Source organism: Scyliorhinus torazame, chromosome 16 (genome assembly GCF_047496885.1).
Source record: "Scyliorhinus torazame isolate Kashiwa2021f chromosome 16, sScyTor2.1, whole genome shotgun sequence".
Lineage (NCBI taxonomy): Eukaryota > Metazoa > Chordata > Chondrichthyes > Carcharhiniformes > Scyliorhinidae > Scyliorhinus > Scyliorhinus torazame.
In genome coordinates this window covers 60781428-60799528 of record NC_092722.1, presented here as the reverse complement: position 1 = coordinate 60799528, position 18101 = coordinate 60781428, and the positions used below count along the sequence as shown (strand labels likewise).

The 18101-nt window shown below is 47.0% G+C and overlaps 1 protein-coding gene across 4 annotated transcripts in view; it reads right to left on the bottom strand.

The window, feature by feature from the left end:
* Positions 1–601: 601 nt before the first annotated feature.
* usp48 (ubiquitin specific peptidase 48) overlaps positions 602–18101 on the bottom strand; it is a 198459-nt gene continuing 180959 nt past the window's right edge. For 3 of the 4 annotated variants that reach the window (XM_072478566.1, XM_072478565.1, XM_072478567.1), the window contains 6 exons: positions 14501–14605; positions 6703–6867; positions 5657–5782; positions 3093–3141; positions 2773–2799; positions 602–1643 (listed from right to left, as the gene is read on the bottom strand). In XM_072478566.1, coding sequence (XP_072334667.1) covers positions 1621–1643; positions 2773–2799; positions 3093–3141; positions 5657–5782; positions 6703–6867; positions 14501–14605 — 495 coding nt within the window. In that variant the 3' untranslated portion in view covers positions 602–1620. Of the gene's footprint in view, positions 1644–2772; positions 2800–3092; positions 3142–5336; positions 5546–5656; positions 5783–6702; positions 6868–14500; positions 14606–18101 lie in introns of those variants that run through there. The other variant, XM_072478568.1, reaches the window with a different exon arrangement.

Here is an 18101-nt window from a genome sequence, read left to right as displayed (position 1 = left end):
CTCCTCCTTTGTGGGTGTGCGCGCATGTAAATAAACTAAACCTCTAATTTACCCCATCTTGAGTTACTGTGGGGCTATTAGAAAATTGGGTCATACCAAAACTATGGGTTTGGGCAACATGCCACTGCTTATAAAGGAGAAGAAAATCAAACATCTTTCTGCTTATGGATGGACGGGGAGAGGCGAAATCAGGGCTGTTTAAATTAAGCCCCCTCTCCTATCCATAACACACTGATTTCCAATTATCATTGCCAACTTCTCAATTGCCAAGTAAACTGTCAATGATGCGTTCTGTTATCGTAGCAGAATAAAATTAAAAATTAAGGCTTTAGGAAAGAGGGGTTGCCACATGTTCTGTAAACAGGAGTGGAAACAGATTTCAGATAAGTCTGCACACTGGCTTCACTGATGTGTAACTGAAATGTCAATGACATTTTCTGATCTGGGATGGAATCGCTTCATCTGCAGCAGTTTTATGACTGTCACAATGCAATATTTGTCCATCACAGATGATACTCTGTTACATGAGATACACACGCAGCTTGATCCAGCCAGCGGTGCAGTGAGCACCTACAGGCTCACCTTAAAAAAAAAAATCACATTTCATTTTCTATAACCATCTGCTCTTTTATTTGGTACAGTAAAGATAAGCAATATAACAATTCTAGTGGATTTATCAAGATAGCATTCTTACCACAGCATTTCTACAACAAACGCAATTTGCACAACCCTTTTAACAGGATTTGGAAAAACCTATTTCAGCACACTTTCAATTCTTTTCCAAGCAAAAGGCCGTATCAAAAAACAAAACAGTAAAATGTATTAAATCAAGAAGCATTGCATTTATTTACAGCACTTCAGTGGTCCTAGTACAATATTACTTGAATATATCAGGAAACATTAATGTAATAATGCAGGCAACTATTTCACTGTGTACACAGCTTCCGAGTTGCAAGGAACAACCTGGCTTAAGATCTCGGTTTCATACTCGGAGAACAGTACATTTGTTCATCTTGTTCTTGCATATTATACATTTTGAATTACAGTAGTGACTTGTTAATCTGGTGTGTGTTAAACAATGTAACTCAGTATTAACACAAATTTACGGTTACGTTGGTGTGTCATTCTAAGCAGAAATCAACTTTAAGCGTGTGATGAAGTCACACAGAGAAAAGTTAATTATTGGCCGAGTGACCAAAAGCAACTTGCCAACAACAGTTGTGAGTGCTCAAGGAGGAAACTTTACATCAAATTGCTTGAACAGAACAGCCATCAAGACACCATTTTGGCTTCAAACATGTTTTTAGACACAGTGAATTGAGGGGAATATTCTCTCTCAACATCAGTCAATTACCTGGTCACTATCATAGGTCAAGGCAGCATCGAAAGGGATTTAATTTTCCTCTATTGCCCCGTCAACTGAATTCAGGACACTGTGCACTTTTGCATAAAAAGGCAAGAGATACAAGCAAACTTTAAGACTGGTCCTTTCTTTTTAAAAGTATAAACCAAGTCACTATATGCTCTGTATGCCTGGTGCAATATTTCAGTGACTTCACCTCTGTCCTTCTTCCTTACTGCACAACTTTCACTTAGCTGTCTACAGCAAGTTTCATCACTTCAGTGGCCCAACAGACCAGTACCTGCAACAAGAACCATACAGAGGATTACACATTTCAGCCAGGTAGTCATTAGTGGTCCAGTAATTCAGTTTGTAAATATTATCCCAACAAAAGCAGCTTAAATGGCGAGCTGTCTGTCCTCTATCTTGAGTCATTAGCTCAGTAAACCATACCCATCGGCATATCAATGCCAACGGTACAACACCAACACTAGCATGCTGATATTAGTAACTTAGTGCACTGGTAGGGAAATCTTGCGACTACTGTACAGCGTTGACGAGGCCACATCTGGAGAACTATGTATAGTTTTGACCTTCTTATTTGAGGAGGAATATATTTGCATGGGAGACAGTTCAAAGATGGTTCATTAGTTCATATCTTGGGATGAAGAAGTTGACTTATATGGTTGAGCTTATACTCACTGCAGTTCAGAGGAACGAGAGATGATTTTGTTCAGTCCATAGAATCCCCACAGTGCAGGAGGCGGCCATTCAGCCCATCAAGTCTCAACCAACCGCCTGAAAGAGGACCCTACCAAGGCCCACTCCCCCGCACTATCCACGTAACCCCCACACATTGATCATGGCCAATCAACCTAACCTGCACGACCGTAGACACCAAGGGGCAATTTAGCATGGCCAATCCACCTAACCTGCACATCTTTGGAATATGGGCGAAAACCAGAGCACTCGGGAAGAAATCCACTCAGACACCGGGAGAAACTGCAAACTCCACACAGACTGTCACCCAAGGCTAGAATTGAACCCGGGTCTCTGGCGGCGTGACAGCAGTGCTAACCACTGTGCTACTAGGAAACCCCCCAATGGAATACACGATTCTGAGGGGGCTTGACAGAGTGGATGCTGCGAAGATGGATGCTCCCTCTTCGGCGTTGTGGGGGGGGGGGGGGGGGCGGAGGGGCGGAGATGGGGATGGTCTACTCCTGCTCCTACTTACGTTCTTACTGATAACTGAAGTACCAATACTGAACCACGCCTTCGCAATACCAACATCCCATATATTGCTATCCAGAACCTGGTGTATTGCTATCTGACAATTTTCACTACCAAAATCTAGAATAAAACATCAAACAAGCCAGCAGGCAGCTGTAAGCCACAAACCTCTTTTGAAAGAAATATGAAAGACTCACCTTTAAAACCCTCTTCAGGCATACATACTAGGAAAAAAGAAAAGTTAATTGGTGTAAGTAAAAAGCTTTTCATTGCAAAATGATATGCAGAAATGATGTACATTTTAAGATCAAAATTTGCTAACCATAAAATATTAAATCATATCTGTATGTGTGACTTCTTTAAATGTTCAGAAATTCTATTGGTATTTTAGTTACAAATAATCCCTATATTGAAATGATCTTTAACCACTTTACAAATGAAAGCAAGTTAGATTGTTCAGCTGTAATTTATTTTAAATTAATTTATAAATTCGAAGAAAACACCAAAAATCTCCTACCTTGCATTATATCATCCATTGCTGTATAATCAGCAATTGGTTCATCAGCCTTAAGTACAAAAGATAATAAAACAGAATTTAACTACTTACCATATATTTGCCCATTAACACAAGGTACATCTAATGAACAAACATCTGCTCAGATCAAATCTGCCAAGTCTTTTTTTGTGATTTGCATAAGAATTTAAAATATATTTTTAAGAACAATCTGAAATACAGAAATCATATGCTTTTGTACTGCAGGTCCAAACAGGAAATTATAGGCCAGTTAGTCTTACCTGGATTGTGGCTAAACTCCTAGAGTCTATAATACAGGATGAAATTAGTGAATGCTTAGCAAGGATTGGGACAAACAGAAACAGTCAACTTGGATTTTTAAGGGCTAATTTAATCTTTTTGGTAGAAATCAAAGTTTAGAGATAAAAGGAACTAAATGGGTACTGTTTATGCATATTTCTTATAGAAGGTTAAGAAGTTTATAAAAATGATAGCACTTATATAAAATAGAATGCGGCTGCAGCGGAGGGATGGCTCAGGCATTGTAAACAACTGGGATAAAAGGGGGTAATTTCCAGAATGTTGACCATGGTGTACCCCAGGATCTCTTGACTTCCACTTACACCAATCGTTTTGAAATAGACATTAACATCTAATTATATAAAAGTTTGAATCCATACTAAATTAAAGCCATGCCAAATAATCCGTTAGGATGAAAAGGACCGTGTGGGTTAACAGAATTGGCAGGTGTAGTTAAATGCAGAGAATTGTGCAGTAATGCATTTGGGGGGGGGGGGGGGGGGGGGGGAAGAGCCTTGAAATGAATTCAACCCTTAACAGAGTTTTGGAACAGATTTGCCGCCAATTTTTTATTTATTTAAAAAAAATTATAAATAGATGGAGGTTCAGCTAAAAAGACTATCAAAAAGTCTGGGCGCTGTATATTCGGCCCTTTGCCCGGTAGCCCATTGTGCGCTAACTGAATGGACCATTGAAAATGTACAGTAAAGATTCACTGGAATTTATGAGAATTAATGAAAATAGTTAAGATAGGCATGAAAGATTGGATGTTTCTCCCTAAAACAGAGGTGAAGTTACCAATAAAAACAATTCATATTAGCCCGTGGTCTAGAGTCATTACGTGGTGCAGTGCGCCCACTGGCCACCAAATCAGTAACAAGGCGGCACAAAGTCAGACTAAAGGGGAAATTACTGGAACCTGGAATATTTACCAAAAGTGGGTATTAAGGCAGAGGCCATAATAATTTCAAGTGAGTTGGGTAATCATTTAAGGACAACTATAAACAGATATGGGGAAGGCAGGGAAATGGGGTTGCAGCAGAGAGTGGAAAAGTTAGCACAATGGGGTTAATAACCTTCTGCTGTGCTGAAAATTCTGTCATTTCATGAGATTCAATTTCTGCAGCCTTGTTCGAGGTTTTAATTGAAAGCAGTTTTGCAGTACAGAATTTATTATTTATTTGTTCATGGGATGCGAGTGTCGTTGGCTGGGTCAGCATTTATTGCCCATCTCGGAGGGCATTTAAGAGTCAACCACATTGCCGTGGGTCTGAAGTCACATGTTGGCCAGACCAGATAAGAACGACAGACTTCCTTCCCTAAAGGACATGCTAGCTTTAAACTGATGCATTTAACTAACCTTTTTTTAAAAATGCATCTGGTTACCCCCAGTATTAAATCACTCGAATGATGAAGGGAGGAGAAGGGAGGGGGGTGCGCGCGGTGAATTGCTGGCAGGCTGCGCAAATCGCAGAGCGGAGAATTGGCGCCGGCGTGGTTGGTGCAGCGCCGGTCGTGGGTCGCTCTACGCGGCCAACCGATTCGCCGGCCCGGATGGGCTGAGCGGCCGTAAGAAAAGAGCCGAGTCCCGCTGCCGCCGTTCTAACCTGCTCTGGGCCGGCGGGACCTCGGTGTGTAAGGGTCGGGTGGCGGCCTTTGGGGGAGGAGGGAGGTGTCTGACCCTGGGGGGGCCTCTGATGTGGCAGGCCCGCGATCGGGGCCCATGATCGGCGGGCCGGCCTCTGTGGCTGGGGGCCTCCTTTCCTACGCGCCGGCCCCTGTAGCCCTGCACCATGTTGCGTCGGGGACGGCGCATTGAAGGGGGCCACTGCGTATGCGCACGTTGGGGCCGGTGCAACTGCGTATGCGCGGATCCCGCGGCGCACAGTTCACGCTGGGATCTGCAGCTGGAGCGGCGCGAACCGCTCCAGCGCCGTGCTGGCCCCCTGGAGGGGCCAGAATTAGTCGTAGGAGCAGCCCGTTCACGCCATCGTAAAACGCAATGGCGTTTACGACAGTGTGGACACTGCCGCGGGATTTGAGAATCCCGCCCCAGAAGTCTGGAATGTTTCCACGGTGTAACAGAATATAAATTTAACACACCCTGTTGGATAAATCATCAATAGGTGTTTGCAATCCAGTTGGAGGTGAAACCACTGCCAGTCAGTAAGGAAGAAAATAAAATATCTTGGACCACATTGCTATGAATGTATTGCCACCACAGTTAACACAGCAATACCAGAATCACCAATAGTTGAACAAAGTACCTTTAGCAGAATGACTGATTCTGGGATGACTCCCAGATTACCCAGTGTTGCAGTGTCATCAGTTAGCATCCGTCCTTCCAATGACAAATTCTGATCAAATGGTGCAACAGAAAAGGCGTGCATGATCTGTGGAAGATGGAAAAGTTTTAAAGGGTAGGTGGAAATCAGGGATTCTTGAGGTAACCAATCTAGCTGAGGGGCACCATCATTTCCCAATACTTCCCCTTGTGCAAATCACAAATGCATGTGCAAAACACTTGATTCTTCATTCACTAAATCTGAGGAAAATCTAAAATTCACAATAATGTCTCCAAAAAGTGAACTCTTTATATAGATCACTCTTTGAGACACCTCCTGCACCAGAAAGCACATACTACGGCTATTTCTCACAATAAACAGAAACGAACAGACATAAGGTCTGTGTGTTTGGAGGAGTATCATCCTATAGAATATCAGCTTAAACTCTAGCCCTACATCAATTGTAGTTTTGACTTTATATGCTATGGATTGCATTGCCACATAGTAAAGAACTGTTTCTTATCATCTGAAATGCTTTCAGTGATTCTATTACCCCCACTAATCCGCTAGTGCAACCAGAATCAAACTGTTCCCAGCACTGACCTCTGCAGGATTCAAATGGCCAAATAGATTAAATTTTGCTTTAGTGGATTGTTAACTGAACCCCTCAAAATAATTACTGCCTCGTACTCTGGTAAGCTGCTAACCAAAAACACAAGGGAAGTTTAAAAAAAAATTCACAATAGAATGTACAACGTAAAATTCGTTGGATCAAATATTCACAATAGTTTTTGACAAATCTGAACCCCATTAATCTACTTTCCTGCGATACCCCTGAATACCTCCTTTCTCGAGATACACATTCACACGCCTTTTGAATCTATTTACAAATGGTTAATTTCAATGGTCCTCACGGTAACTTATCCCATAAATACAAGTCAGCCACAAATCGGACTGGTACACAACAGGAGCCATATCTCACTTTAAATCTGCATCCAATTTACCCGGAACATTTAAAAACAGTTTACCTGTATTTTCAATTCTTTGAGAGTTTGATTGGCTGACACAATGAGTTCCTTTTCTCCACGCACCCTATGACGTGTGCTACGTCGGATTCCTTGTTTATAGTATGTGCTGCTGTTACCACCACCAATACAAGGGTGCGTCAGCTTCCGCCGTTTCGCTCCGTTACTCTGAAAGCAGAAGGTTCGACATCTACTTTTGTTTTCAACTATATCAAGGAGTAATTTTACCCATTACTTTCTGTGCCCACTGTAGAACATGGAGGGTAACATTTCAAATTCAAAGTCTGCAGATAACATTAAAATTTAATTCACTGCTAAATGGCTTGCTCACTAGTCAGCTGTGGCATGTCTAGCATGGGGCGGCACAGTGGCTAGCACTGTTGCCTCACAGCGCCAGGGACCCGGATTCAATCCCAGCCTTGGGTGACTGTCTGTGTGGAATTTGCACGCCCTCCCAGCGTCTGCATGGGTTTCCCCTGGGAGCTCTGGTTTCCTCCCACAGTCCAAAGATGTGCAGGTTAGGTGGATTGGCTGTGTTAAATTGTCCCTTAGTGTCCAAAGCTGCGCAGGCTAGGTGGGGTTACGAGGATAGGACTGGGGAGTGAGTCTGGGTGGGGTGCTCTTTAAGAGGGTCGGTGCAGACACGATGGGCCAAATGGCCTCTTTCTGCACTTTAGGAATTCTATGGTACTGTCTGGTTGTGAGTTACTCCCATTTCCTTTGCTCTCCCCTAGCTCCTTTTAAAGAATGAGGTAGTTTCTATGCTTTCAAGCTCTGATGAACGATTGTACCTGAAACATTGTTTGTTTCACAGATGCTGACTGACCGGCTGACACCGTCTGTTTTAGTTTCTGATTTGCAGCGTGTGTGGTTTTAAAAAAAATTAGATCTGTTGAGAACACTTCTTCTTTTGACCAACCCTATCCTACCCTAGTTTGAGTCAGTCAGAGGAGACATGGCTAAAGGACACTCTCAGCAAGATCCTCTTCCATAAAGAGACCAGAACCATCTGCAGACCTATAGAACATTGCGGAAGAGTTGAATTTTCAAGAATATCACGGGAGCCCAAAAAGCTTGGTTAATTATCTGTGACCTTGTTAACCAATGCCGGCAAGGCTGAATCACATAACCTGCGTATTGCATGGACTTTGCTCAGAATAACCTAGAAACAAGTTCCTGTGAGGGGCTGCTGTGAAAAGGGTGTAATTATAAATCAGTTGAAGACTTCCGGGTGCGGCGATGACCAGCTGAGTCGCACGTTTCGGCAGCTCCCGGTGAAACGGACTTTTGGGCTCTTGATAGGAGCCCCAACGGCAATTTTGACGGCTAAAAACAGTGTGGTAAACCAGAAGGGAATCCCCCCTGGATACGGATGGAAAAAGGAGGAAAAAGTGGCCGGATTGCAGTGGATCCTTTAGAACAGCAGCAAGGAAGGCAAGCAAAAACCAAGATGGCGTCGGAAGGTGGCAGTTTAACATGGGGCCCTGAACAACAAGAGTTCTTGAAATGCTGTGTGGAAGAGATCAAAAAGGAAATGAAGAAAGAGCTGTTGGCCCCGATACTACAGGCGATCGAAGGGCTAAAGGAGGAACAAAAGACCCAGGAGCGGGAGCTTCGGGTCGTGAAGGCAAAGGCAGCCGAGAATGAGGACGACATACAGGGCCTGGTGGTGAAGACGGAGACGCAGGAGGCACATCAGAAACGATGTGTGGAAAGGTTGGAGGCACTGGAAAACAACGCAAGGAGGAACAACCTGAGGATTCTTGGTCTTCCTGAAGGTGTGGAGGGAGCGGACGTCGGGGCATATGTGAGCACGATGCTGCACTCGTTAATGGGAGCGGAGGCCGCGGCGTGTCCGTTGGAGGTGGAGGGAGCATACCGAGTGATGGCGCGAGGACCGAGAGCAGGAGAAATTCCCAGAGCCATAGTGGTGAGATTCCTCCGCTTTAAGGATAGAGAAATGGTCCTTAGATGGGCGAAGAAAACTCGGAGCAGTAAATGGGAGAACGCGGTGATCCGCGTTTATCAAGACTGGAGTGCGGAGGTGGCGAGAAGGAGGGCGAGCTTTAATCAGGCCAAGGCGGTGCTTCATAAAAAGAAGATAAAATTTGGAATGCTGCAACCGGAAAGACTGTGGGTCACATATCGAGGGAGGCACCACTACTTTGAGACGGTGGATGAAGCGTGGACTTTTATTGTGGAAGAAAAACTGGAATGAGTGGGTTATTAAAAAGAACGTTTGAACAAAGTGGTGGGGCGAATGTGGGGGGCAAAGAGGGGGGTTAAAAAGGGGGGGAAAGAGGGGTTTTATGTACTAATCCTGCGATGTGGTAACTTTTCTCTCTCCCACAGGTGGTGATGGGGGGAGGAGGGGAGGTGGAGGAGATGGGGCGTTGGCCATTGGGGGCGGGGCCAAGGGAGAAGCGCGGGCTTGGTTCCCACGCTATGATAATCATGGCGGGAATAGAGAAGCAGGAAGGAGGGGGCGCCGCACGGTGCGAGCCGAGGTCACGGGGGGAAGCCGAGGTCGGCCAGAGTTTGCTGACTTCTGGGAGCAACATGGGGGGAGTAATTACGCTAGCGGGGGATCTAGCGGGGGGGGGTGGGAGGGGGGAATTACTGGGTTGCTGCTGCTGGGGAGAGGGGGGAGCTGGTATGGGGGAGGATGGGCGGGGGGGGCACCGCCTGGGGGAGATACAGCTGCGTGGGAACCGGGTGAGGAGCTGGAAAAAGGTGATGGCTAATCGACAAGGGGGGGGGGGGTAGGAAGCCCCCCAACTCGGCTGATCACGTGGAACGTGAGAGGGCTGAACGGGCCGATAAAGAGGGCACGGGTACTCGCACACCTTAAGAAACTTAAGGCAGATGTGGTTATGTTACAGGAAACGCACCTGAAACTGATAGACCAGGTTAGGCTACGCAAAGGATGGGTGGGGCAGGTGTTCCATTCGGGGCTAGATGCGAAAAACAGGGGGGTGGCTATATTAGTGGGGAAGCGGGTAATGTTCGAGGCAAAGACTATAGTGGCGGATAACGGGGGCAGATACGTGATGGTGAGTGGCAAACTACAGGGGGAGACGGTGGTTTTGGTAAACGTATATGCCCCGAACTGGGATGATGCCAATTTTATGAGGCAGATGCTAGGACGCATTCCGGACCTAGAGATGGGAAAGCTGATAATGGGGGGAGATTTTAATACGGTGTTGGAACCAGGGCTGGATAGGTCGAAGTCCAGGACTGGAAGGAGGCCGGCAGCAGCCAAGGTACTTAAAGATTTTATGGAGCAGATGGGAGGTGTAGACCCGTGGAGATTTAGCAGACCTAGGAGTAAGGAGTTCTCGTTTTTCTCCTATGTCCATAAAGTCTACTCGCGAATAGACTTTTTTGTGCTGGGTAGGGCATTGATCCCGAAGGTGAGGGGAACGGAGTATACGGCGCCCACCCTGGAGAATGGACATGGGACTAATGGCAGATGAGGGGGTGTGTCTAAGGGTGAGGGGGTGCATTGAAAAGTACTTGGAACTCAATGATAATGGGGAGGTCCAGGTGGGAGTGGTCTGGGAGGCGTTGAAGGCGGTGGTTAGAGGGGAGCTGATATCAATAAGGGCACATAAAGGGAAGCAGGAGAGTAAAGAACGGGAGCGGTTGCTGCAAGAACTTTTGAGGGTGGACAGACAATATGCGGAAGCACCGGAGGAGGGACTGTACAGGGAAAGGCAAAGGCTACATGTAGAATTTGACTTGCTGACTACAGGCACTGCAGAGGCACAATGGAGGAAGGCACAGGGTGTACAGTACGAATATGGGGAGAAGGTTGCTGGCACACCAATTGAGGAAAAGGGGAGCAGCGAGGGAAATAGGGGGAGTGAGGGATGAGGAAGGAGAGATGGAGCGGAGAGCGGAGAGAGCGAATGGAGTGTTCAAGACATTTTATAAAAAATTATATGAAGCTCAACCCCCGGATGGGAGGGAGAGAATAATGGGCTTCTTGGATCGGCTGGAATTTCCCAAGGTGGAAGAGCAGGAAAGGGTGGGACTGGGAGCACAGATCGAGGTAGAAGAAGTGGTGAAAGGAATTAGGAGCATGCAGGCGGGAAAGGCCCCGGGACCGGATGGATTCCCAGTCGAATTCTATAGAAAATATGTGGACTTGCTCGCCCCGGTACTGACGAGGACCTTTAATGAGGCAAAGGAAAGGGGACAACTGCCCCCGACTATGTCTGAAGCAACGATATCGCTTCTCTTAAAGAAGGAAAAGGACCCGCTACAATGCTGGTCCTATAGACCTATTTCCCTCCTAAATGTAGATGCCAAGGTCCTGGCCAAGGTAATGGCAATGAGAATAGAGGAATGTGTCCCGGGGGTGGTCCACGAGGACCAAACTGGGTTTGTGAAGGGGAGACAGCTGAACACGAATATACGGAGGTTGTTAGGGGTAATGATGATGGCCCCACCAGAGGGAGAAACGGAGATAGTAGTGGCGATGGATGCCGAGAAAGCATTTGATAGAGTGGAGTGGGATTATTTGTGGGAGGTGTTGAGGAGATTTGGTTTTGGAGAGGGGTGTTAGATGGGTGCAGCTGTTGTATAGGGCCCCAGTGGCGAGCGTGGTCACGAATGGACGGGGATCTGCATATTTTCGGCTCCATAGAGGGACAAGGCAGGGATGCCCTCTGTCCCCATTATTGTTTGCACTGGCGATTGAGCCCCTGGCGATAGCGTTGAGGGGTTCCAAGAAGTGGAGGGGAGTACTTAGGGGAGGAGAAGAACACCGGGTATCTTTGTATGCGGACGATTTGCTACTATACGTGGCGGACCCGGCGGAGGGGATGCCAGAAATAATGCGGATACTTGGGGAGTTTGGGGATTTTTCAGGGTATAAATTGAACATGGGGAAAAGTGAGTTGTTTGTGGTGCATCCAGGGGAGCAGAGTAGAGAAATAGAGGACCTACCGTTGAGGAAGGTAACAAGGGACTTTCGTTACCTGGGGATCCAGATAGCTAAGAATTGGGGCACATTGCATAGGTTAAATTTAACGCGGTTGGTGGAACAGATGGAGGAGGATTTCAAGAGATGGGATATGGTATCCCTGTCACTGGCCGGGAGGGTGCAGGCGGTTAAGATGGTGGTCCTCCCGAGATTCCTCTTTGTGTTTCAGTGCCTCCCGGTGGTGATCACGAAGGCTTTTTTAAAAAGGATTGAAAAGAGCATCATGGGTTTTGTGTGGGCCGGGAAGACCCCGAGAGTGAGGAAGGGATTCTTACAGCGTAGCAGGGATAGGGGGGGGCTGGCACTACCGAGCCTAAGTGAGTATTATTGGGCCGCTAATATTTCAATGGTGAGTAAGTGGATGGGAGAGGAGGAGGGAGCGGCGTGGAAGAGATTAGAGAGGGCGTCCTGTAGGGGGACTAGCCTACAGGCTATGGTGACAGCCCCATTGCCGTTCTCACCGAGGAACTACACCACAAGCCCGGTGGTGGTGGCTACACTGAAGATTTGGGGGCAGTGGAGACGGCATAGGGGAAAGACTGGAGCCTTGGGGGGGTCCCCGATAAGAAACAATCATAGGTTTGCCCCGGGGGGAATGGATGGGGGATATGGAATGTGGCAAAGAGCAGGAATAACGCAACTGAAAGATCTGTTTGTGGATGGGAAGTTCGCGAGTCTGGGAGCGCTGACCGAGAAATATGGGTTGCCCCAAGGGAATGCATTCAGGTATATGCAACTGAGGGCTTTTGCGAGGCAACAGGTGAGGAAATTCCCGCAGCTCCCGACACAAGAGGTGCAGGACAGAGTGATCTCAAAGACATGGGTGGGGGATGGTAAGGTGTCAGATATATATAGGGAAATGAGGGACGAAGGGGAGACAATGGTAGATGAACTAAAAGGGAAATGGGAAGAAGAGCTGGGGGAGGAGATCGAGGAGGGGCTGTGGGCAGATGCCCTAAGCAGGGTAAACTCGTCGTCCTCGTGTGCCAGGCTAAGCCTGATTCAGTTTAAGGTATTACACAGGGCGCATATGACTGGAGCACGGCTCAGTAAATTTTTTGGGGTGGAGGATAGGTGTGCGAGGTGCTCGAGAAGCCCAGCGAATCATACCCATATGTTTTGGTCATGCCCGGCACTACAGGGGTTTTGGATGGGGGTGACAAAGGTGCTTTCAAAAGTAGTAGGAGTCCGGGTCGAACCAAGCTGGGGGTTGGCTATATTTGGGGTTGCACAAGAGCCGGGAGTGCAGGAGGCGAGAGAGGCCGATGTTTTGGCCTTTGCGTCCCTAGTAGCCCGGCGCAGGATATTGCTAATGTGGAAAGAAGCCAAGCCCCCGGGGGTGGAGACCTGGATAAATGACATGGCGGGGTTTATAAAGCTAGAGCGGATTAAGTTCGTCCTAAGGGGGTCAGCTCAAGGGTTCACCAGGCGGTGGCAACCGTTCGTCGAATACCTCGCAGAAAGATAGACGGAATGGAAAAAAGAAGGCAGCAGCAGCAGCCCAGGATCGGGGGGGAGGAGGAACCAGAAGGACTCTCAGGGTTGTTAATATATACTGTATAGTATGTATAGGTCGTTGCTACAGATAATTATATATTGGACTGTTAAATTATATTTTTGGAGAGTGTTACTTGTGACAAGGCAGTTGCCAATTAGGGCTAGTTTTCATTTTTGTTATTTATTATTTATTCATTTTTTTTGTTTATAAAATAGGTCATTGTTATTTGTGTTGTTATAATATTGTGTAAAGGACGCACAATGTACTGTGTTGGTTGACCAAAAATTTTCAATAAAATATTTAATTTAAAAAAAAATCAGTTGAAAATCCTGGTGCAGTTAATATTTGCGCACGGAGATGTTTTCTCCCAGAGCCAGCCACAAGATGGAGGCAAACAGTGTTCTTTTAGGAACAGGGCACAACAGTGACAACCAGTCCCTGCTTGAAGTCACCAGTTACTCCGATACTTGGGAGGGCGCATAAGAAGCACGTGCAAATTTTCAGTGGTAGAAAAGTCGAGAAAGTTAACAGCTAATAAATCAAAACACTACAAATTATCAGTGTAGGGTGGCACGGTAGCACAGTGGTTAGCACCGTTATTTCACAGCGCCAGGGTCCCAGGTTCGATTCCCGCTTGGGTCACTGTCAGTGCGGAGTCTGCACGTTCTCCCCATGTCTGCATGGGTTTCCTCCGGGTGCTCCGGTTTCCTCCCACCAGTCCCGAAAGACGTGCTTGTTAGATAAATTGGACATTCTGAATTCTCCGTGTACCTGAACAGGCGCCGCCGGAATCTGGCGACTAGGGGATTTTCACAGTAACTTCATTGCAGTGTTAATGTAAGCCTACTTGTGACACCAATAAAGATTATTATTATAAAACAAAATATTCTTAGCAAAATTTAATCTTTTGCAGTGGTAAAACACAACATAAGTAGCTGCCAAGGAGAAATTAAGATGACTTAAGATGCTGTATTGCAGTCAACGCAAACCCTTAAAATGCCCCTTCAAAGTTCCTGTTGAGATTTATCTTGTTCATGTTAATCAGAAGTACAAATTTAAAAATAAATTACACTGTTTCAATGTGTTATGTACTAATTTGGCATTTAGAAAATGAGCTCGTTTGTTCTTAAATATTTCTTTCATCAGTTTAAAACTGCAGTTTTAAGTCCCAGACGTGGACAAACAATATAACCAATTCTCCAAGTTTAAAATAGGAACATTTAAGCAATGTGCAAGTACAAAGTCAGTGAGACTCCTTCCAATTACTCTTTTGTAAAGTTCCACCTTAAAGAGAACCTTAAACAAAATATTACCTGGTTAAAGTCAGGATCCTTCTCTCCTTCTACCTTGCATTCCTCTCGCTCCTCCTCTGCCTCGGAACCACTCAGATTTAGCTCCGGTGCACCTTCCTTCATCACCTGACAAATGAAGCATTGACCTTATTATAAAACAACAAGTTTACTTCAAGACAACCACTGTCATAAGCAACATGATTATTCTACTTTAAAGAGGCCATAACTGCTTCTTCTGTCATTCTATGAGCGTCATCCTGTCATCCTGACATTACTCACTATAATCTTCAAACACTGCCCCAAAGTACACAATCCCAATTTCCAAATCTCACGCTGTGGGGTAGTCTGTTTTTCTATTTTTCCTACCAAAGTAAATGACTACCACCTTCTTGTTCTCTTAACCTACCTATATCTATTCACAGGTTCTTTGTGTTCTCATTCACGGGTTGTGTCCTCCTCATAGCTTACTTTCCCACTTAACTTTGTATCATCAGCAAGCCTGGAAACATTATACTGGTTCCTTCATTTAAGTCATTGATATAGATTATAAATATCTGAGGCCTAAGCACTGATGCTTGAAGTAGCCGAATGCTACAGCCTGCCAACCTGAAAATTACCCGTTTATTCCTACTTTAGAGTCAGAAGCCGAGATCACAGAGAAGGCCCATCGCATCTGCACCGGTCAAAAACAACCACCTAACAATTCTAATCCTATTTTCCATCATTTGGCTCATTGTCTTGTGTCTTGGCATCGCAATTGCACATCTAAATACTCCTTAAATGTTATGAGAGTGTCTGCCTCCTCCACCCTTTCAGGCAGTGAGTTCCAGACTCCCACCACCATCAGGCTGAGAAAGATTTCCCTCGCATCCCCTCTAAACCTCCTGCCCCTTACCTTAAATCCAAGCCCCCTGGTCAGTGATTCCTCCACCAACTCTATCTATGACCCTCATAATTTTATACATTGCAAACGTGTCCCCCTCAGTCTCCTCTTCTTCGAGGAAAACAACTCAAGTGTATCCAATCTCTTTATTTATTTATTTTTTAAAAATGTTTTTATTAAGAATTTTTCAACAATATTTTCCACCTCACAAACAAACCCCCCCCCCTTAACAAAGAAAAGAAAGAGAGCTCGCGTGGCAAGACATGAACATGGCAAGTCAATAATATACAGAACTTTGTACATTGGATTCATCCCGTACATGTCAGTTTCTGGATCATTCATGTGTTTTGTTGCTCAAATGCTCCTCAAAGAAACTCCTCCCCACCCCCCCCCCCCCACCACCACCACAACACACAAACGATGGCCCCCCCATCCCCGGTTGCTGCTGCTGTCCGACCTTCATCTAACGCTCCGCGAGATGGTCTCGGAACGGTTGCCACCGCCTGTAGAACCCCTGCGCAGACCCTCTCAAGGCAAACTTTATCCTTTCCAACTTGATAAACCCAGCCATATCATTTATCCAGGCCTCCACGCTGGGGGGCTTCGCCTCCTTCCACATTAGCAAGATCCTTCGCCGGGCTACTAGGGATGCAAAGGCCAGAATGCCGGCCTCTTTCATCTCCTGCACTCCTGGCTCGTCCACTACTCCAAATAGTGCTAGCCTCCAGCTTGGCTTGACCCGGATTTTCACCACCTTAGATACTGTTCCCGCAACTCCCCTCCAGTGCCGGGCATGACCAAAACATATGGACATGGTTCGCCAGACTTCCTGAGCACCTCCCACATCTGTCCTCCAACTCAAAGAACCGACTCAGCCTCGCCCCCGTCATATGCGCTCTATGAACCACCTTAAATTGTATCAGGCTAAGCCTGGCACACGAGGAAGAGGAATTAACCCTACTTAGGGCATCAGCTCATAGCCCCTCCCTCAATCTCTCCCCCCCAACTCCTCCTCCCATTTACCCTTCAGCTCCTCTACCAAAGCCTCCCCCTCTTCTTTCATCTCCTGGTATATCGCCAACACCTTGCCCTCTCCAACCCATACGCCCGATATCACCCTATCTTGAACCCCGGGAGCCGGGAGTAGCGGAAATTCCCTCACCTGCCGCCTCACAAACGCCCTCACCTGCATGTACCTGAAAGCGTTTCCTGGGGTAGCCCAAATTTCTCCTCCAGCGCCCCTAAGCTCGCAAACGTCCCATCAATGAACAGGTCCCCCAATCTTCTGATCCCTGCCCGATGCCAGCTCTGAAACCCCCTGTCCATCCTTCCTGGGACAAACCGATGGTTGTCTCTGATTGGGGCCCACACCGAAGCTCTCGTCGCACCCCTGTGCCGTCTCCACTGCCCCCAGATCTTTAGCGTTGCCGCCACCACCGGGCTCGTGGTGTACCTGGTCGGCGAGAGCGTCAGCGGTGCCGTCACCAGCGCCCCGAGGCTCGTTCCTTTGCAGGACGCCATCTCCAACCTCTTCCACGCCGCCCCCTCTCCCTCCATCACCCACTTACGGATCATTGCCACGTTGGCTGCCCAATAGTAACCACCCAAGTTCGGCAACGCCAACCCTCCTCTAACTCTGCTACGCTCCAAGAACCCCCTCCTTACCCGCGGGGTTTTGCTCGCCCACACAAATCACAATGTTCCTGCTTACCCTCTTAAAGAAGGCCTTAGTAATTACAATTGGGAGGCAATGGAATACAAAAAGAAACCTTGGGAGGACCACCATTTTAACCGACTGTACCCTACCCGCCAGCGAGAGTGGCAACATGTCCCACCTTTTAAAATCCTCCTCCATCTGTTCCACCAACCGCGTCAAATTAAGTTTGTGCAGTGCCCCCCAGCTCCTAGCTACCTGAATCCCCAAATATTGAATGCTCCTTTCCGCCCTCCGCAATGGTAGGTCGTCTATCCCTCTTCCCTGGTCCCCCGGATGGATCACAAAGAGCTCACACTTTCCCACATTGAGCTTATAGCCCGAAAAGTCTCCAAACTCCCGTAGGATCTGCATTACCTCAACCATCCCCTCCACTGGATCTGTCACATACAGCAACAGGTCGCCTGCGTACAACGACACACGATGTTCCTCTCCCGCTCGAACCACCCCCTTCCATTTCCCCGACTCCCTTAACGCCATGGCCAAAGGTTCAATTGCTAATGCAAACAGCAGAGGGGACAGGGGGCACCACTGCCTCGTCCCTCGATACAGCCGGAAATACTCCGACCTCCGCCGGTTCGTGACCACACTCGCCACCGGGGCTTTATACAGGAGCTTAACCCATCTAATAAACCCTCCCCCGAACCCAAACCTCCTCAACACTTCCCAGAGATATTCCCACTCTACCCGATCAAAGGCCTTCTCCGCGTCCATGGCTGTCACTATCTCCACTTCTCCCTCCACCGATGGCATCATTATCACATTTAGGAGCCTTCGCACATTAGTGTTTAACTGCCTACCCTTTACGAATCCCGTCTGGTCCTCATGAATCACCCCTGGGACACAGTCCTCAATCCTCATGGCCAACAGTTTTGCCAGCAACTTAGCATCTACGTTAAGGAGCGAGATCGGTCTATACGACCCACATTGCAGTGGGTCCTTATCCCGCTTCAAGATCAAAGAGATCGTCGCCTCCGACATTGTCGGGGGCAGGGACCCCCTCCCTTGCTTCATTGCAGGTCCTT